At 40.8% G+C, this 21,594-nt stretch overlaps 1 protein-coding gene across 2 annotated transcripts in view; it reads left to right on the top strand.

Moving 5' to 3' along the window:
* The first annotated feature begins 2,146 nt into the window (after positions 1-2,146).
* Positions 2,147-21,594, top strand: part of RFFL (ring finger and FYVE like domain containing E3 ubiquitin protein ligase) — a 63,582-nt gene continuing 44,134 nt past the window's right edge. Inside the window, exon 1 of one of the 2 annotated variants that reach the window (XM_081027425.1) lies at positions 2,147-2,340. In XM_081027425.1, the coding sequence (XP_080883551.1) occupies positions 2,163-2,340 (178 nt within the window). In that variant the 5' untranslated portion in view covers positions 2,147-2,162. Of the gene's footprint in view, positions 2,341-3,180; positions 3,306-21,594 lie in introns of those variants that run through there. The other variant, XM_081027426.1, reaches the window with a different exon arrangement.

Below are 21,594 nucleotides of genomic sequence, written 5' to 3'. Positions count from 1 at the left end.
ACTTTAAGTTTACAAAAAGACATCTCTGGGTCCCACCCCATCCTCATTTTGGACCTATTAACTTTCTATGACTATAATTAACATGGAGAAATCGGGTGGAGAATGCTGGGTCTTAATCACAGGTCACAAATCCATTTCAGAAATAAGAGAGGTCCTGACATCTCAAGAGAAAAGGAACAGAAGAGGGAAAAAAGAGTAGACAATAAATACCTTCATGTGGGAAAATAAAGCCCTGGAAAGAGGCCGAGAGGGCAGGGAATCGCATCAAGGAAAGTTACCAGCATAGCAGGTTAGGAAAAAGGCACAGTTATTTCAGGTGTGGGAGGTCTTTAGAAGGCCAGTTTTTCCATGCCTTCCTGGTGATGGAAAAGACCCAGTTTCAAATTGCAGCTCTGCCTTTTTCTAATTGTGTGGCTTTGGGTAAATTACTTAATCTGCAGATCTTCATTAATAACGGGTATAATATTACTCAGTTTGCTGGGTTGTTGGGAAGATTGGAAATACTTGTTAAGTGACAGTATACATATTTTTGTATGTATACATATTTTTACTTTTCCTTGTGATATTTATTTTAAAATGCAACACCCCCCAAAACAAAACAAAACAAAAACAACCATTGCTCACAAGAACTCGGCGAGGTCTCCAGAGAAACCTAAAGCATAAGAAAATTAAGTGTCAATAGACACCAGTCAGAAGGATTCAAATTTATATTATTTTCATGACTAGGCATTTTCTTAGCTCACCCTGGCTAATGATTCCCCATTCAATCCTGGTGCTTTATAGGTTACTAAGCCTTCGGTGTGCACTAGCTCATTTAAATCCTCATACCAACCTGCCTTTCAGGGGTGAGGAATTCTGGAGTTCAGAAAGGTTAAGTACCCTGCTCGAAGGTACAGCTGATGAATGGCCGGGGCAGGCTCCTCAGCACAGAGCCATTTCATTCTACCAGGGCAGTTCATTCTTCTGAGCAGTTTCCTCATCTTACTGGGGGTTTAGATAGAGAACTGTTAGAGGAGAGAGGTGCTACAGAGTGAGTGGGACAAGCATGGGTTTTGATGTTGACAAAACTTCTGAGAGGTTTTAAATTAAATTACAGTGGGTTGGAGAACAGGAGAGAGAGCAGTTAGCCTGTTAATAGCTGGGGGCCAGGTGACAGACTGCTCACATTCCTGAATGTATGTCGGAGCTTTGAATCAACATTCTGGCGTCTTCTAGCCGACTACTAGATGGGCCATCGCATCTTGCATATGCATGAACTTTCAGGATTATTCCCCGTAACCAATCAAAAGTAGTATTTTGTCCTTACAGACTGTGCTCTTATCATAGAATTGCCTCTTCATCTTATCCCAGCCCCCCTTATCGGTAGCCAATGTAAATTCTTTCAAAATAACTTACATTTTTCTTCCCCTTACTTGATGTATAAAAAAAGCTGGTCAACTCCAGGACAGTGGGACGTGTTGACTTTTCCACCTAGCACTGCTACTGGTAATTGAGACTTCATGCCCAGTCCTTTACAGTCCCTGGTCCTTTATGGTCCAATAAACCCTTTCTTTTAGGAAGGCTTTCAGCCACGGAAGTTTTGTTTTTTGTTTGACAGTGCCATACATATATGTGGCTTCTAATACCTCCCAGCTATGGGACCTTGAATAGGCTAGTGAACCTTGATGGGCCTGGGTTTCCTCCATGGTAATTTGGGGAACCATCATCACCTGCCTATGGCATTGTAAGGAGCAATGAGATCTGAAGGTGAAGCAACTTTCAAACTTTTACCGTATTATGAACCAAGTGCAGAGATATTAAGGGACTCGCTCAAGGTCACCAAGCTGGACCATGGCCCAGCTGAGACCTGGACCTGGACCCTTCCGCTCCTCGCGCAGAGTTGGGTGACCAAGGCAACGAGGAGATGCGGACGCCCTGATCCCCGGGAACCGACACCTGGCCCAGGCTCAGGCTCAGGCTCCGCCCGCCCCGCCTCCGGCAATCTCTGCGCCGCCAGGGGGCGCGCGCGGAGGCCGCGTAGTAGCCCGCCGCGCGCCTCGCCCCTCTCTATGGTGTCTCGGGCGCGGCGGGAGCGGAGGCGCGCTCCCGAGAGGGGGCGGGGCCGCGCGGGGGGCGGGGCCGCGCGGGGGGCGGGAGCGGCCGGGCCGGCCGGCTGGAGATGGATGGGGGGGCCAACTTCCTGGGGCAGCCCGCGAGGATGTCGCGACCGCCCCCCGGTGCCCCTCAGCCCCAGAGACGCCGCGGCGGCTGAGTCCCGAGCCCCTGCCTCAGGCGTCGGCGGCCCGGATCCCGCCCCTCCCCACCACTCCCAGGTGCGGGCCGGGCAGGCGGCCGCGGCAGGTGAGGAGGCGGCGGCGGCGCTGCGGTCCGCGGGGCGCCAGGCCCGGGGTTGGGTCCAGGGGGTGGCCGCGGTGGGGGCGCGGCTCGGCCTCGGGGCGCGTCCGGCTGTGGTCCGGGGGCTCCTCCTGCGCGGGGCGCGGCCTGGGACTCTCCTTGCGCGACACGGGAAGGGGGAAGCCCCTGCCTCGCAGGAAGTCTCCACCGTCAAGGTGGCCCGCACCTGTCCCATTAGAAGTCCTTTCAAAGATGGCATTTCCCCTGTCGGGGCAGTAACAGGAGCCGTGTAGCCGCCAGTATCTCCAGACGCCTTGCGGACCGGCAGGTCCAGTTAGCTTGGGGCGGACAGATGCTGCTGTACGGCGGAGTAAACTGAGTCAGGAACGCGGCGGCCTGGTTCCCCCTTTCGAGTCCCCGCGGCCCGGTGGGAGCGTTTGCGGGCTTCTTGGGAGGGGGAGGCGGCTGTCGTTTGGAAGCTTGACGGAGGCGTGTGGAAGGTGGTTCTTTCCCCCAGGGTCCACTGTCCCCTCTTTGGAGACTTGTCCTCTCGTCGCTCGAGGGGCTTTGTGTGAGGTCACCAATGGCTGAGACGGAGAGGAGGGGATGGGGCCCCTCTTCAGCGGGCTGCCCCTGAGACCTTTGACCGGGCCTGGGGAAGGATGGCTAGGCCAGGGGGGCCGGGGCTGCGCGGGCATGTCTGCTCAGAGCTGGGTTTCAGGCTGGCGGGAGCTAAAACCCACGGCGCGTTTTCACTTTTGGTTGGTTGGTCTGTCGTTGGTTCGAGGGCGAGAAGCTACTTGTGTAATCAAGGAAGTGTGTACCGTGCACTGCCTCCAGCCGACCGCAGGAAGGCAGGTCGGTAGCTTGGAAATAGGGCTTTCCCCACAACTGCCACTTTGCACCCTAGCTCAAGCCCGGTGACAGGATGAACACACATCCCAGCTTGCGCGTGGCCTTCTAAGAAAGCAGTAAGTACCATACGCATCCGTTTTACAGGTGGTTTGCAGGACAGAGTACTCCTCCTGTCACCCCTGTTGCTCACAACTCTTTGGGGGAGCCTTGTGGTTTTCCCAGGGATAGTTCAAGTTAACTGAAATGTGGCCATTTATTGAACCATTTTTTTCTAGGAATAGGAGTGCGCAGGGGACGTGGTGCTGGGCGGAGTCTGCATACAGCGTTGTAGGGCTGGGAGCTGGCAATGATGCTTCTGTTCTGGTCAGGGGATTTCAGGTTGCACGACTTAATAATATATCCCTTTTTCCTGATTGTACTCTCTTTCACGTTCAAGGAAATAGATGGTGGTGTGGGTTTTCTGGAACTTTTATGGAAAATGTCCTAATAATTCTGGACGTCAGAGTAAAGTTGAAATACAGTTTGTTGCGAGTTGTTATTTTCTTAAGTATGAAAATGTTTGAAAATTGTGCATAACAATTGCAGATTGATGTGGCAGGGCTAACTAATAACTTGATTGTGTTTGGAGAAAATTCCCATGTAATCCAGGACACCCCCTTTTTAATGTCTGTATCTAATTATGAAGATGAACTCACTAAAAACTTTATTTTTTTCTTTTTCTACAGTGTCAGTATAATTTTATTAGCAGTTATTATGTCAAAATTCACATTTACAGGATCCAAAGGGCATCTTAGAGTATTCTAAAGCATATGTAATTAGATTTTAACGGTAAGGTAGAACATATTCTCATTTTTAGCACAGCCTTTAAAAAGTCAAGAATACTGAGAATTAAGTACAGTTCTGTCAAGAGCTAGAAACGAACTCTGCGTGCAGAGTGCCACTTAAAGCAAAGTTCCATGAAAGTATAATATAGTTCTGTGGATGTGAATTTCAGGAGCAAACAGCATTGCTTCCAAACTAAAAACTTCCTTATTGTATGGATCAGGTAGACAGCTGTTATCCTGACTGTTCACATTGGAATCAAAGGTTGTCGATTCTCTAAATTGACTTAACCAGTTGCTAAAATAATATGCACAAAAAGAGAGAGAGCCCTTCCAGAATGCTTAGAAATTAATTTGTTTTCAAACTTTCTCACAGCCAAGCCAGTTAACATAACTCTGCTTAGCACCATATAATAGGAATGTCTCTTGAAGGGCTCTTAAAATACCAATGGAAAAGGCATTTTCAGTTATCAGCATTTAAGAAGACAAAACAAACTAACAAAAAGGGGCACAATTTTTTCCCTAAGTACATGTTCATTGTGATGTTTAATATAGCCACACCCATCGGTGAGCGAGTTGTGTCTAGGACTTTCTGAAAACACCTATGTAAACCTAAGGAGTGTTCGGAGAACTAATTCCACCTTGATTTTTTTATCCTTATGATAGGACTTTTATTGTTTAGTGGTAAATTAGAGATGTAAATAAAACTTGCACCAGCCATAGTGTTTATGTTTTGGGAGGAAAGATTTGACCTCTGCACCTTGGAATCTCATAACCCCCGTGATACAGAGCTAAGATATAATTTAGAGTTTAATAGTTTAGATTGCTGTTGGTGAAGTCTCAAAGGACATGCTGCTTCATTAGTAGTATTGTTTGGTAATGGCTACTGGTTTGGTAATGGTTGCTGATTATAATGTTTGGTTACTGGTTATTGGTAGTGGTTACTTGTGTTTATGGAATAAAGCGTTGGCAATTGTTAAGAACAATCTTCTTCTATCCAAACACACAAACTCCCATTTCTTGAATAGGGAAATGGTGTGGTCACTTTCTAGTTTTGACTTTGTTATTCATAGAGTTTTAAAATCCTAAAACCAGTTGGGCTCTTATATCCTATTATTTCTCACATGAAAGCCATCCCAGGTAGGTAGGAATCCTCAGCCTCAAGTGTTGAAAGACTGCAGTTCCCCGTTTCTAGGTTTTAGCCGTTGCCATGGAAAGGACAGTGGTTTTATCTAATTCTGTAATGCCATTCTTAATTTAAAACCTATTATCTTCCTTTCCCTTCATTAAGACTGTCATGAAGTTTCTCTTTCTTTTTTTCAGTTCGAATATTCCACATTTTTCATGCATTTGGGCCTGCCCATTTATGTTGTGGATTGGAGCTAAGCAGTTAATTAAGAGAATCCTACTGTATGTTTTTAAACATTTTTCTTTTTCAAAGCAAGCATAACAATCTGCATTTCCTCTGGGGGAAAACCAGATCTTTGAATCTGGTAGAAAAACAAAAGCTGGTTTTTCCAGATTTCTACCAATTCAAAAATCTTCTTCACCTTTCCTTACTTTCTGGTTTTGCCAGTGTAGTGGTGAACTGGAGGCACTGGGAGAGCCTGAAGCCTCCTGAATCATCAAAAGAAGGTCACATTGTATTTAGTGCAGCTTTAGCTTTTTTAGCAGGTTTTACTGCAAGAAGTTCTGAAAAGCCAGTGCTCCTTGAAAGATTCGGTACCTAGCAGTTTGCAACTGAGTCAACCGAGGGGTTCTTTAAAAAATACAGATTTCCCAGTCCAACATCCTGGAGACTTTGATTGGGTATGAGATGACCAGAGTCTACATTTTAAAAACCTCTCTGGCATCAATTGCCAAAAAGCTCCTGAGGTGATTCTGATTTGTAGCAGATTTGGGAGCCACTGTTGTATTGCTTTGAAATTCTTTATAAATTGGTAGTCCCTTTAAAAGTATCATTATGTTACTCAGGATGTTTGATTTATTTGGTTTGCTAGAATAGCCCATTTCCTAGTCATGACAGATAACAAAGAGCTTTTATAACTTTCATGTAAATTACTTTACAGAGAGGCCCCCTCTGCTGTATTATCTATCAGGAGTCATGAGGGAGGGTTGGTGACAGTAGCTTCATTTCCTGAGTGGACAAATAAAAGATAATGTGGAAACAACTGGAAGTCTGAAAGGTATGTCAATCTAGTTACGATCAGTGTTGGATAGGAGAAATGCCCTGGGAATTCCCTGAATATAGGATTTAAAAATAAAGACAACATGCCAGATGTTTCATTTCTACATAGCAGAAGTGCTTATTGAAAATAATAGATGCTTAATAGTCAATAAAGTTTAGTCATAGGTACTTTGCTGAATTCATGGAAGGAAGGCCAATTGCTGAAATACAAAACCATCTGAGTTAAAACAGAACTGGGACACTAAATAGTTAAGGGATTAAACGTGGGGAAAAGCCTAACAATTTAGGAAATAGACCGCTGTGGTTTTGAATCCCAGCTCCTCCATCCCCTGGCCGTGCTCCTTTATAGATACATTACTTAACCTCTGTGAGCTTCGTTTTCTTCATCTGCAAGGTGGAAATAATACCTGGTAGGATTGTTATGTGGATTAAAAGAGAGAAAATATGTTCTTTGTACATTGTAGGCAACTCAGTGAATGTTCTCTTCTCCCGCTTTCTTACAGGGTTTTTATTCCATAGGCTTAAGATGTCTTTCTAAATCTGGACTTCTCTCTGTCTCCTTCTAGAAATATCTACTTAGTCAGCTCTTTTAGAAGACATATGAAAGAGTGAGGACTAAAAGTTAAGAACTAGAGAATGTAGGTAAGAAAAATGAGTCATAGGACACTTAAAACATTTTTTTAGAAGGTGTGGCCTGTAGGCATATATCCAGTTACTGTCTGCGGGAATAAATCAATAACACTATCTAAATTCTGCCTTATATGTCTGGGTGGTAGCCTGGGAGTTCAGATTAGGCTAGGAGGCTTTGAGGGTGGCCCCATTAGGTAGCACCCAACATCCATTTATTTCCTCATCTTCTTTTCTCCCTTTTGGTTTCTTGTTTCTTTCCCCCTTTCTCTCCTCCTTTCCCCTCTTTCAGATTGCCCTTCCTTTCTACTTGCCAATCATGCCACAATTACCCTGTATCCGAAAATAAGACATAGCTGGACAATCAGCTCTAATGCGTCTTTTGGAGCAAAAATTAATATAAGACTTGGTATTATATTTTATCATATCATATATCATATCACATCACATCATATCATATATCATATTTATTATAAAGACCCGGTCTTATATTATAGTAAAATAAGACTGGATCTTATATTAATATTTGCTCCAAAAGATGCATTACAGCTGATGGTCCAGCTAGGTTTTATTTTCGGGGAAACACGGTATCAACGGCCAGCCAGGCCCCTGCAACTGGAGGCTAAAAGGTTGCTGGTTGCTAACACCTGTCTCCCAGCTAAATGAATAGGCTCTTTTGTCGGCAGGATGTTAAAAAAAAGCTGATTAGTACAATACTGCGTAAAGGACCTATTAATGGTACAGCATATGTAAATCACTCAGTGATTTAAGCTACTGTGTTTCGCTGAAAAAAGACCTAGCTGCTTTTCAGGAAACAGGGAAACACGGTATTTCAAAGATTTGTTTCTTAAACTATGTATTTTTTATATTGAATTATGTTGGTTGAATTTTTCCATCTAAACCATGAATCTGTTTTTTGTCCAGACTAATTTCTGTTGTATTGATTGGAAATCATTTATGTTCTAAAGAACTTCTACCCTTAAGGGACTTTGTATTGTTCCTCAGATGTCTGACTAGTGTGTAATACAATTGAAGGTTTGTTCATTGAGCTGTTGACATAGTTAAATTTCTGCTCCTTATATATTTCTGTTGGTAGCTGGGAAATTAAAATACTAGATGTTGCATAAAATTGTTTCTTCGAGGGATGATTTTACTGTCAGTTGAATGGACGTAGGCCCCAGGGTGTATTTTTTAAAGATATCTTACTCAACTTTCCTGTAATTGTCTCTTTCTCTCTATAGAATTAATGTATTAAGACAGACAATTGGCTGTTTAAGCAGTCAGAAGAGACAGTGTTTGGCCTTTACCCTGTAATTATATTTTTTCCTACAGCTCTATTGAGGAAATGTATGTAATTTTTGGGAACGCCTAGGTATATGACAGTTATATAAGCCCGTGAACTTTTGCAAAGACCAGAGAATGGAGTGGGTTTTCTCAGGTAAGCGGTGTTATTTGAGTCCCTCCCCCAAATACCTGCTCTGTTCTTTTTAGATCATAGCGTTTGCAGATCTGATGTGAAAGTGGAAAGGCTGTGGTGCCTGGCAAATTCACCTCGTAATTTTTGTATGATACGTTTTACAGAAAGGGCTGTAGTCTTCCAAAACAGAAGCTGCTCTCAATGAGACTGTATATTTAATTACTCTAATCCGTACTTAATTTCCTATAGGATTCTTGGAGAGATTCTCACCAGGCCACTGATTTCATGGAGTTACGACCTACACAGATTTCTATCTCTGTTGAGGCTGCTAACCTTTTTTTTTTTTTTTTTTTAAATGGGAAGTGACCTTGGTCTGGTAGTTTCTCCATTGTCTCCTCCTATAAAAAGGTACAGCAAAACTTTCTTGGCTCTCAGCAGCCTTTATCAGCAGCTACCACTCAGGCGCTGAATCTGAACTTTTAAAAAGCTTAAGTTGAGCAAGTGGTCTTGACTTTTAAAATCTGCTCCTCTCCAATGCTGCAGGTTAAGCCTATATGTCTTAGTTTAATGTTCACATGACTTTTCTAGAATTGCCTATAAAAATATAATTTCATTATCTCTGGGCTGTGGAGTGGTCGGGGCTCCCTGGGAGAGCCATTTGTTTCCGCCAGACCAGTTCTAAGAGTAGGGGAAGCTCAGCCCCATATGAACTAACTACTTGGAGCCAGAGTGATTTGCTGAAAGATTTTAACTGTCTTGATCCTTTTTAAAGAAATGCTGCCTAGTCATCCTGAAACTTACAGGAAGTTTGGCCAACTGGGGCTCTGCTGGCCTCTGAGTGGTTAAATGTAATTCGTTAGTAATCAGCACCATTGTTTATTTGCAACTGCTGGATTATGTTAAAAGACTTGGGGGAAAAAAGCTTTCTTTGAGTAAATGGAAAGTCCTTCTTTCCCACCCCATCCTCCGCTTGTTTTTTACTCTTCCTTTGCTTTGGAAAATCTTTCACATGCGCACAGACTTACAGCATAAGCATCAATGTATTTTATCCTAAAATACACATGGAAGTGTGTTGTTCCAACAGCATTTTCTTCGAATGTAACGGTATTTTTTTTTACTTTCATAATGATTAAGATGTCTGCTTGAGAAATAACCAAGCCTCTATCTACTCCCAACCTTTTCCTAGGTCTTGAGTCAGTGGGCCCATAGCCAATTAATTATACCAGGCTAAATTATTATTTTACATGGTGTGGAAGAAGATTCACTAGAGCATAGTCTTTATTCGAAAATGCTAGACAAAAGGCGCGTTCTAATTTGGGGAAAGAGGGCGGAATGATTTCTAGGGCTTTAGCATGAGTGGGTCAGCTGAAGTTCAGCCAGTTTGAGGAATTATTAAGGATGGTTCTGTAAGAGGGAGGACTTGTTTGGGAATTGTTTTTGCAGATGAGCAATCATTGTTTGAGCAATTTGGATTTTGTGGAAGTGAAGAGGAACAAGGGCTAAGATTTTGTTCAGGTGGCCTAGGGTGGGAAGGAATAACCACAGGGACTAGGATTGCCCAGTCCACAGTGGAAAGTTCTTAGTCCTTCAGGGTCTCTCACATTTGTCTGCCTCTGTTTTCCACCTTTTGGGCATGACTAGATTCAGGTACTCTTTTTGGTTATTTTACCATATGCTGATGGAAGAGTTTGCACAATCATTCTACGGCAGAGCTGAGGTTTACCTTAGCAGTGTTGACTATGGAGCAGGAGGGGAGGCACATGCCAGAATATCCCCAGAGAACCAACTGGGCATTCCATATTCCCTACCACCCTCACCACGTGTTTAGACCCAGGGGTCCAGGTGACTGAATCATGACGCCCATGCCCATTGGGCTAGCCCAGCGTTTCCTAACTTTCTGGACTGTTGACATAGTTGCTGACCAGCAGCTCGATGAATAGTGAAAGTGAGCAAGCTGATTAATGGGGGACAATAAAAATGATAGTCCTGAAACATTACTTTCAGATGATCTTTATCAGATTCCTAAATTTTATTTATTTGATAAAAATTTTCATACAGCATATCGACATGTCTCTTGTACAACCAAAACTAATATTAAAAATGAAAAGATGGTGACAGTTATATCTAATTTAGTTTTTCTTTGAGATACAGGCTATCCACACCTGCACTGTTATTTGTGGAAACACTTGCAAATAGTAGTCTTGTCTCCTTGTCTCATCTTTTTAGAAACAAGGAACAAAAATAAGCCATGTGTTTTCCTTGATACAAAATGCAGGAGTTCTGAATATCATGTCAGAAAAGCAGTTTTTGATGCCATAGCATGTAGTTAGATGTTTATGTGTATTTTAATATATACGTCTGATCTTTGCAACTAAACAGTATTTTTTAAAATAAGGAGAAGTTGAAATTTGTTGTATATTATAAATATAGGCATATTAAAATATGCTTTTTGTTTTAATTATTTTAAAATATTTTTTAACTAAAATATTTTTGTGTGTCAGGGATTACATACAAATTGCGACCTTTTTATGTTCCTAAGGGCATTAGTAAGGTTATATATTACTACAGTGGATCTCAAATTTTAGTGTGTGTCAGAATGTCCTGGGTGCTTATAAAAAATATAGATTCCTGTTTCTTAGCCCAGGCCTATAGAATCAGTATTTGGGAATGAAGCTGGGGATTCTGATGTAGCTTATCTTCAGACCATACTTGGAGAAAGTATTACTGTAAGAAAGAACCACACATTTAAAATAATAATAATAATATAATAATAATGTTGAAGTGCTGATATTAGTGGGCTGCCTTTATTTTGCAGAGGAGAGAAGATACCCAAAGTCACCCAGGGTCTTCAGCTAGTTAGTTGGCTCTAGCAGACAAGCGGTGAGGTCTGATTTGGTACTCTTTCTGTTAGATTGGTTTCTCAAATTACTTTCAGACCAGAAACTATAGAATAGTGAGCGCAAGTGTGTTTTGGTAATTTTCAGAACGACACATAACTGACTGAATTGGCACTTAATAATGTGAAAAATTAGTGCTTCTAAAACTATTTGTGGTGAAGGACCAGCTTTGTAAAGTTTTTCAGTCTGTTTCCAGCTAATGTTTTTATTAAGTACAAGAAAAATAAGTTGCCAAAAAAATGGGCTTAGATGTCATAGCAATGTCGAAGTGCTATAAAAGTTTCTTCACACTTACTGTGATGTTTTTTGCTTGTATATCTTGACATGGACCTCCATGGAGGGTCTGCCACTGCACACTTGACTGGCATTGTTCTAGGTGGTTCTAAGGATGTGTTAGGAACTCAATATCAGAGGTCTTGGATCATTTGCTTCCTTGCTACTTATAACTGAAGCACCAACGGAGAACTATTCCTACTTGGAAAGGGAAGTGTATCACTTGGTGATTTGCTAGATCACAACCACAATTTTTAGTATCTGGGGATTAGGTGAGAGACACTTATCTTTAGAAGTAGGTTCCATTTCATATAATGTGGGCTTCAAATTGTCCTTTTATACATGGGCCTCCGTGGGTGGAATGTGTTTTAAAAATGATATTAGCGGTAGTTGTTATTTGTTTGACTAGCTTTAGTTGTATCAGCACTGAAGGATTGTTTTATAGTTTATTCTTAATTCTAAAATGTAATTGTATTTGATACATAAACCAGTCACTCTTAAAAGCACACTTGGATAAACAGCTAAAGCATTGGGTTAGAGAAGAATTTATTCGTGGTTTTTCTTTTCTCTTTTCAATGTCTTTCTGTTTGTCAGTAGGTCTTCTCAATAAATTGACTCATACGTAAGATATATAGATGTTGGTGCCTCACGGGGCCTCCTGTTGTAAGTGATATATTTAAGAATAAATTGATAGAGCTTGCATGTGGTGCCTGTGTCAGGAGAGATATTTACCTCTTCTCAGTAAACTTCTTTGCCTGTAACTTTACTCACAGTGTACAAAGATGCTTAAAGGTGGGAGACAGGGAATACAGTTTGCGGTGGTGTGCAGTTTCTTTGGGCACTTCAGTTTGTGTTTGCTTTTTAGAAACCATTTATAAGTAGTCTAGGAACAAGCATTATTAGTTTGTGTGGCCAAAATGTCAAAATGAGTATTGATTAGGAGCAGGGGAGAAAAATCTCTCCATGCATGCTTTGTGTCCTGGTTTAATTGGATGAAATGTCAAACTTAATAGATGATTGGAGCTATTATTTTAGTGGTTAAACAATTAATGAAACTGTTTGCAAGGAACACGGCTCCCTGTGTCTGGACTTTGTGCTGGAGAAAGTTTCAATTGTTCAGAAGCAGTACTAGTTGGAAAAATGCAGCTTCTGTGGCTCTTAGCACAGCTGTCTAAATTACTAGCTATATTGGGGCTGTTGGACAAGCATTGTTTAACACTTTCGGAAACAATTTATGTTTCTGATTCCAAAATGTCAGATGATTGTTCCCTAGATAGCGTCACAATCTAGAAATGGAGAAAGGTATTGTACGTGTCTAGGTTATTCATGTCAGGTCTTTTTTCTTAAAGCACCACTAGAACAAACTCTGTTTTTCTAACTGGGCAGGGTGGGGGTGAGGGATTTTAGGGGACCATTGACTGTGCCTTCTTTCGCTCATTATTGACTATTCAGTAGGATGCTTAGCATGTTGTCAGGCTGTGCGCCAGCCTGCAGAGGACTTTGATTATTATAACCTTGATTAGAAAAGAAGGGGGGGAACATGAGTGAGGATACAGGTGTTTTTGAAAGTCATTCTGCCTGCTATGTGAAGTCTTGAATTTTCACTTTGAACATTTCCTTTGGTGAAGGGTTTATAAAATTGTCTTTATAAAACAGTCCCCTTTCCTATTGAAATCATATGTTGCCAAGTATGCTCAGCAGGATTTATTTTACTCATTCCATTGTATAAGATGACACTTTTTTTCTGAATGAAAGTGTATGCATTCTTTGGCAGGAGTTAGGGGGAAAGCTTATTCTTGCCTACAAATATGAGAGAATTTTGTGTAAGACTGATCAAAAGACTGGCATTTCTTTTGCTGTGTGACACTCATCTGTGTGGCATATTTTCTTTCCCTGTATAAAAATTATCAGCGCTTATATTGTGTGCTTACTATGTGCGAGGGACTTCACTGCATGAACTCATTTCATCTTCCCAACAGTCCTCCGAGGTGTAAGTGCTATTATTTGTGTTCCATAGATGGAACAGAAATGCTGCACAGAGAAATTAACACAGTGTTTGAACCCAAGTAGTGTGGCTGTAAAGGCTGAGCTCTCAACCCCCAGGCTACAGTTTCTTCACACTCCATCGGTTCATCTATTATGATTACTTTTCAGAGTAGGTCTTTAGAAATAGGTACTATTTCATGTAATGTGGGCTTATCATTATCCTTTTATACATGGGCCTCCTTGGGTGGAATGTGATTTAAACATGATACTAGCAATACTTGTTACTTGTTTGACTAGTTTTAGTTCTGTTAGCACTGAAGGATTGTTTTATAGTTTATTCCTAATTCTGAAATATAATTGTATTGGGCATATAAACCAGTCACCCTTAAAAGCACAGTTGGCAGAACTGCTGAAGTATTGGGTTAGAGGAAAATTGATTGGTGGTTTTCTTTTCTTTTCTTTTTTTTTTTTTGAGTGTCTTGCTGTTTGTCAGTAGGCCTTCTCAATAAATTGATTTCTGTATAAGATACATTGATGTTGGTGCTTCATGGGGCCTCATGTTGTAAGTGATAGTGGAATAAATGGTGATAGATCACTTTCAGTAAGAAACCCTGATCATATAGAAAGTTAAAACTTTGTTATTTGAGCTGCTTTGGGTATATGTGAGACCCTGTGAGGACTGGCCTGGAGAATCACAGAGGAAGAAGCATCATTTTAATTTTTCCACTAACCTCTCTCACATTTTGGAGACTGCTCCTGAGACTTTTGTACAAAAAACCGCAATAAGAAGCTTGTCACTTGTGAAGTGCCCTACCTGGTACCACATCTTTCACAATTTGTCTAATTGGTGCAATTTTCAGATGATTTTGATTTCAAGCAAGACACTTTTGGCTGAATGCTGAGCCGAAATTGCAGTGAGGGTTCATTCTACATGGGTTACTTCTGCTGCCTTCTGGCTCATTGCTCCTGGCTTGGGGGGAGCTCAGGTAAAAGGATAGGGCACAGGTAATGCCTGAAATGGATTTAGGATGGTTGAGCCAGCAACTGATCCGCGCTTGAAGAATCTTTTTCTTTTTTCCTGCTATAGTAGGTATTGCAAAATAATATGAAATGTGCTTTGCTTTATAGACTTTTCACTTTCCTTGGTTCCCCATAGTGGTTGGAGAGTTAAATGAATAATTGCGTTTTGACCGTCAGGCACAGCCGCTCTCCTCCATCATCCCTAATGCTTGGCAACGAGTGATATGTTCTCTATCTCTGTAATTTTGTCGCTTCTGAAATAACATGGAAGTGGAATCATAACGAATGTGACTTTCTGAAATGGGCATTTTTCACTTAGCTTGATGCCCTCCACTCAAGTTGTTGTGTTAACAATAGTCCATTCCTCTTTATCGCTTAGGAGTATTCCATGGTATGGCTGTACCACAGCTTTTTTAACCACTCACCTATTTGAAGGGCATTTTGTTTGTTTCCAGTTTTGGGCTAACAGATAAAGCTGTGAGTAACATTTGTGTACAGATTTTTGTGTGGGTGCAAGCTTTAATTTCTCTGGGTTAAATGCTGAGGAATGCAATTGCTACATTTTATGGTAAGTTGTATGTTTAGTTTTTTAAAGAAACCGCCAAACTGTTTTCTACAGTGGCTGTACCATTTTACAGTCCCACCAGCAATGTATGGATCCAGCTTCTCTGCATCCTTGCCAGCATTTGGTGTTGTCACCATTTTTTATTTTAGCTTTTCTAATAGGTAGCATATCTGGTTCTTACATTTGTCGGATTACTTAGTAAAACTGATCTGGCCGACACAGAGCAAAGATTTTTGAGTTGTGTGTTGTTAGCCTTCCGTGTGGCTCTGCCTCTGTACAGTGTTCAGTGCTCTGTTGACTTACTTTTTAATCCCCCTGCTGTTTTCTTGAGAGGGAAGACTAACCAAGACCAGACTTAGGAGGAACCAAGAACTGTGAGCGCGAGACTCACTGTCCCTTTATCTGACAGCACCTAGCACTGCCCTGCTTCTAGCACAGGGCTGCTGGCAGTGGTGAACGAACAAACAAACACTGCTATCCCCAAACTGAATTTTTGGTTAATTCTTTATAAATTTGCCTCAATGAATATAGCCTTAAATATACTGAAAAGTTGGCTCAGAATGGCCCTGACATCTTGTTCAAATTGTTTTGTTTTCATTTTATTTGTGAAATGATTGCAGGTACTTTATTTCTGGGAATATTAATTAGCTTACACTGCTCATTTCAAAATCTTAAAATAGCACAAAAGTATGTATATATATAAAGCAGAATGTAAACCCCCATCCCTACCAGAAGTAACTACTATTAAATGGTTCTAGACTTTTTAACTATATATATGTTTTGTATTCTTTTTCTCTATGTTTATGTGGTGTGTGTGTGTGTGTGTGTGTGTGTATTCGTGTATTCATTCTCCACCTGCTGTTTTGTAGTGCTTTTTCTTCCCCCAATGGACATTGTTTTTTGCTGTGTGTTTTTTTTTTTTTTTTTTTTTTTTTTAGCACTTAATGCCTGGGACAGAGCTTTGGGTTCCTTTCTCTAACCTTTTTTTTTTGTTTTCTTATAAAAGGGATGAGAGAAATACCTTTGAAAGATCTGAACAAAATATATTTTATTCCTGTTACAGGAGTTTGGGTTGAAATAAGGTTGTACCTTTATTTGCAAGTAAATCAGTAGAATTCTGGATGTTGGTATCTTTCTATCCATTTTATTATAAATAATGCAAGTCTGATTTTTGCTGTGATCTCTTGTAGAACCTTGAGGGAAGCAAGAACTATGAGCACAGTAATCTTTAGAGAAATGTACAGCCCTTTGGGTATTTGTCTACTCATCAGCTGCTTAGTCAGATGGAGTGTTTTCTTAAGTGCTGCTGAAATGCACATTTTAGTCTTCATTTTGAAATCTCTCCTTCTGTCTTCTCTCCCTCTTCCATTACTTTGATTACCTTGATGGGACATTCAAGCTGTGTGGTCTTATCCTTTTATTTCCGTAGCCTACAGAAGCCAGTTTGAAGATTAAGTGTAGGTGAACAGGTAATCTTATATACTTGGCGAGACATCACCTGTCAAGATGAAACACATGTCAACAAAGGCCTCCTAGACTTGAGGTCCTGAATGAAGGTAACTTAATCTGGTGGCATTTTTGGTGAACACCGGGGTGAAAATTTAGGAAGTTTGACTTATTGGGGCAGGACATGAGTATGAGATGAGGAATTGGGAGAGAGAGAGAGAGAGGGAGAGAAAAAGAGAGGGGAATGCATATATTTGGGGAGGAGAAGAATCCAGAGGTATACAGTAAAGAAGAATGATGAATTCAGGAAATCTTCAAAGTCAAAGTACGGAATCTTTGTTCTGAGAGGGTGATAACTGGGGGATAGGACAGGAGCTTACTAGTCAACGTCGTTGGGGTTATTTACGTGATGGAGTTTGATGACAAGGGCCTTTGCCCTGCTTTTTTTCTGTATTAGCAGCTCAGGGGGGGAGAAAATAAAATAAGTTTGTATAGAAAAGTTACACCCATCAAATGCTTCCAAGATTTCCATTGCCAGGTGTCTAAAGTGAGCTGCCCAAGATAGCCATTTGGTCACGTCACTGACTTCCTTTCTCCTGAGCTTGTCATCAGGTCCTCAGACAGTGTCCTGTCAGCTTTGGATTTTTCCTTTTCCTGCAGGCTTGTTACGTTTTCAATTCATGACATTTAGGAGCCTCATATTTTCATTGTGCCGGAGGTAGGCCGTTGCTATCCCCTTGATATCGGATACCTTCCTGCACTATGAAGTATTATACGACAGTCGATAATAAAGTACCCACAATTACATTACAGAACAGATTCTGGTAACTGTCCCTGCAGGGACAGACTTGTTTCGTGTGCCCTCACGCAGCTCAGGGGTTGTTTTGCAGCAAAGTGCTATGAAGTGGGTTGTGCCTCGTGCAGTGCCAGTTCCTGTATCTGAACATGAAAGTGGCTCGTTAAAGATTAAAGGGATTGCCGGGTCCTTCTGGCCCCAGGATGGAATGATCCCTGCCATGGCGACAGCCTTTGTCTCCCAGGAGAGGCCATTTTATACAGCAGGTTTGTGCTTCCAAATGTTACAGTAAGCCTGCGTTGGCTGATGCTGTGGTGATAAGTCGGCGTTTGGGTACTCTCAAGACATATGAGCTACGTAACATCCCATGGTTTGAATTTCTGGGCAAAACTGCCTTATTAGGAAGTCAAAACCCTCTACGTTTAACCTGTCTGTATCTTTGGGGAGGTTTTCGCCATGGTTTTATTTGACTGTTCTTCTGTTGAGTCAAATGAACTTTAATTTTCACAGCTGTAAAAATTCCATTAAGCCCCTTGTACTGCATCCCAGGTATAAAAATGTCTCAGTATAACACGGCTGGGTGACAGCTAAAATCCTTAAGAGTAGTTAGGATAATTGTCTCTGGAGACTTGAAGAAAATAATGGTCCAATCGACAAAATAAATTCTATTCAATTATGTTCTTGGCGGTTATTGTGGGTGAGGAGACAAATGTCTAAAACCTGCTCACTGAGACTACTGTTCAGTTTGGTGGTCTTTGAACAAAACTTTGCATTTTACTGGGAATAGTGCTTCAGGGACATAGCGATGACATGTTTCTCAAAATATGATCTGAGGCCTGTCTACATCAGAATCACTTGGGAGAGGGGAATGCTTATTAAAAATTCTGACTCTGGGGCCCCCCTCCACTTCTGCTACTTCAGTGTCTGGGACTGGGAAGAGGAATGATCATTTCCAGTAAGCACCCCTGCTGATTCTGAAGTACTTCTAGAGCTGATTCTCGAGTATCCAAAAATTTACTTCATTTTTCATGTTTAAGTTCTGTTGTATCAGGTGATAGATGTTTGGCTGACATGCATATTCTCCACTTTGAAGAGGAGGGACCCTAGTTTTTGTTTGTTTGTTTTTAAGGAAAAGGTTATAAAATCCCAGAGCCCCAGATTAGAATTTGGCAATGTCCCTAATTCTTAACATGGTAAGACAGCCACTGGTGCCTGGAAATTTGGGTTTATCAATTCACCAGTCAGGAAAAGGATGTGGACGTAGGTAAGATTAATTTTGTTAAAAAGAATGTACAGTATTATTTAGGGTGTTGGGAATGGGAAATTAGGTAGGTGTTGAGAGGAGAAAGTGGGAAGGGGAAAAGATAAAAGTAGTTTATAAATGGTAAAACATTTTAAACTATAACTGAATTTTAAATTCCCAGGTAATATTTGGATATATACTTGTTAAAATAAATTCACTTCAAATATATGGTGATGGAAGGAGAACTGACTCTGGGTGGTGAACACACAATGGGATTTATAGACGATGTAATACAGAATTGTACACCTGAAATCTATGTAAATTTACTAACAATTGTCACCCCAATAAAATTAATAAAAAATAAAAATAAAAAAAAAATAAATTCACTTACTGATAAAGCTAAAAATACCTCCTTGGTTTGCTCCCACTGCAGTTCCCTTCCTGGCGTGTCTACCCTCTCTTATCTTTTTCTAACTATTTGGTAATTTTCTGTGGATTTGGAAGACTACAGAATCCTGAGAAATATTTTTATTTCTCTTTGAAATGAAAATGCCTGCTTACTGTTTTATAATGTTAAGATATAGTACAAAAAAAACCCCAAACAAACGTTGGCTATTAATGGCATTACATATTTCTGTTCAAGTAAAACAATGGGTATAGTTGTGTGCAAATATTATATATATATATATATATATATATACCTATACACACATAACTCTTATACAAACCTATAACATATCTGATGTGACCACCCGTAAAAAGTAAACCTATATAGCTTTGGGTGGTAAACTACTTGTCTGAGTTTTAAGATAATGTACTGAAAGAACTTAAACACAAAGCCACAATTACTTTAAAATTTTCTCATATAGCCTTTTATTCTCATAATTTTCATATAACCCTGTAAAACCTCAAGTGCCTGAAACCATTAATTCAAAATTAGCATCTTTTGAAAGCTCTAAATATGCAATCCTCAGCTTTTCCAGTCTGAAAGAAGGAACTAGGGTGGTTATATTCTGGGGAAACTGATGGGAACTGTACAGAATCCCAAACAAGGAAATGATAATCTGTACTAGCTCTCCTCCCCTGCTAAATTGTGTTTATGTTAGCAGAATTAGGATTCTAATGTTTCTGGCCCTTATGTTGCTCTTCATATAATTTACATTTATTTCCTGGGCACAGTACCCTCCGGATTTTCTCTTCCTTATTTAAAGTTTACTGATACAATGAGTCAGAAGCTTCTAACAATACTGTGCTTTTTTCCGAAAGAAGTTCCATATTTGTCTATACTGTTTGTGCCTTGAGAACTGCTCCATGTCAGAATAGTTGTGACTTATCATCAACTACAGCAATATTTTTAAAAGTGTGGTCCATGAGATAATGGTTGTCAACTGCTGTAAAGAAGCTTTTATCATTTAAAAAGGGCTAATTAACATACACTATAGAAGAACTTCAAATAGCCATTTTCTGAAAAGGAAAACACTGAAGGGGAGAAACAAGAGAGAATCTCTTGGGTCGGTGCAAAAGTCATTGCTGTTTTTGCAATTATTTTTAACCTTCTAAACCGCAATGACTTTTGCACTATCCTAATAAAACCTTATAGAAGCTTACTGTGGCTAAGGACAATAACTGTGGAATAGTATAGTTACGGGGAATTAAGTGAGTTGGATAAATACATTTTTTTTAAAAACTAGCCCCTTGAGAAGGAATAAAATTAAGTAGCATCATTTTTTGAACCCAAATTACGACCGTTTACATGTATTTTAATTGCCCTAATAGCATTTATTGAATGACCAGTGGGTTGGCAGCTACATCCAGAGTTCGTGCTGTTTGAGACCTACCTTGAAAGACGGATGACGCTAATTATGGTGACCTTGAATGTGCATGCTAAGAATTAGCTACTGACTATGGGGAATTCTGAGCAGAGAACAGGAGGCTCTGATATGAACTTTGTTTTTTTGTCAAATGAAAACACATAGAAAGCAAAGACTTAATCTTTTGTTTTCTTTATGTAGCACCCATGCCAATTCTAGCCTGTCAGGTTCAATTCTATAATCATTAATTGCTGCGGATGAGCCAGTCATTCTAGAATTGATTTTTTAATAAGCGGGCCAATAAATGAGAATCGGCATAAGTTCAGGGATTTTTCTTTTAAAAGCAAGTGTTAATGCATTTTTCAGACTCCTATATTCCTTAACCATCTAGTAGGTATGATGGTAGGTAATTTAGCTTTAGCATAGAAAATATGGCAGCTGATGAAACAAAAATTCCCCAGTATTTGTCTCAGAGAACTTGAGTTGTCTGAGGAAGTAGAGAGGTCAGAAAAGGCCTAGTGGGGAGAAAGAATAATGAACCCTGGATAACAGTGACAGAAATTCACCCTAATAATCGAACCATGCTGAGATGACTGAGCAAGCCCTCCACGTCCTCTGACTTAGGTGTTTTAATTTGCAAATGCAAAGTGATTTCTTTATCATCTTCTTGGGGGAAATCTTCAGAGCTGTGAACCTACTACTTCCAGTCATCTTGCTGTCCCTGAGCCCCAGCTGTTCTCGGGTGAAATTTCAAAAAGGGACCACTGGAGCTTTCCAGGTAAGGGCTCCCGAGGCTGCTGATTGACCAGCAGTAGGGGAATGAGGTTTACCTGTCCCCGGTAATCAGCATTCTATTTAAAAAAATCAGTGGGGCGCCTCGTCTAGGTTGCAGTTGATTGCGGTTGGCTCCGGCTGAGTTGTTTGGGAAATACGAGTTTTGCCTGGCATGAGTCAGCACTGCCCTGGGTAAACTGCCTGCTCTGTTGCAATCTTGCTTACTAAAGATACGTCCCCAGGCGGCACCATTCACTGCCTGAAAGCCACTGCTGTTGGTTCCTGAGATGATCTCATCAGAACATGGCTTCAGGGACCTCAGCAGCAGGAATTGGAGGCAGCTTGCTTTCTGCCGAGGCAGTGTTTTGAAACAGGCAAAATCAGGTAACCCCAGACTGATTTCTTTTAGTTTCATTAGCCATACTGAGTTGCAGTAGAAACTGGGGAAATCCTTAGTCTTCGGAAGTGAGTCAACACCTTATCCATTTGAGTATCTGAAAATTAGTCATTCAACTCTTTGGGACTTAAGGGGAAAAAAAGT

The sequence above is a fragment of the Rhinolophus hipposideros genome (genome assembly GCF_964194185.1).
Source record: "Rhinolophus hipposideros genome assembly, chromosome: 20".
NCBI classification, from domain to species: Eukaryota; Metazoa; Chordata; class Mammalia; order Chiroptera; family Rhinolophidae; genus Rhinolophus; species Rhinolophus hipposideros.
This window is presented reverse-complemented; position numbering and strand designations above follow the sequence as displayed.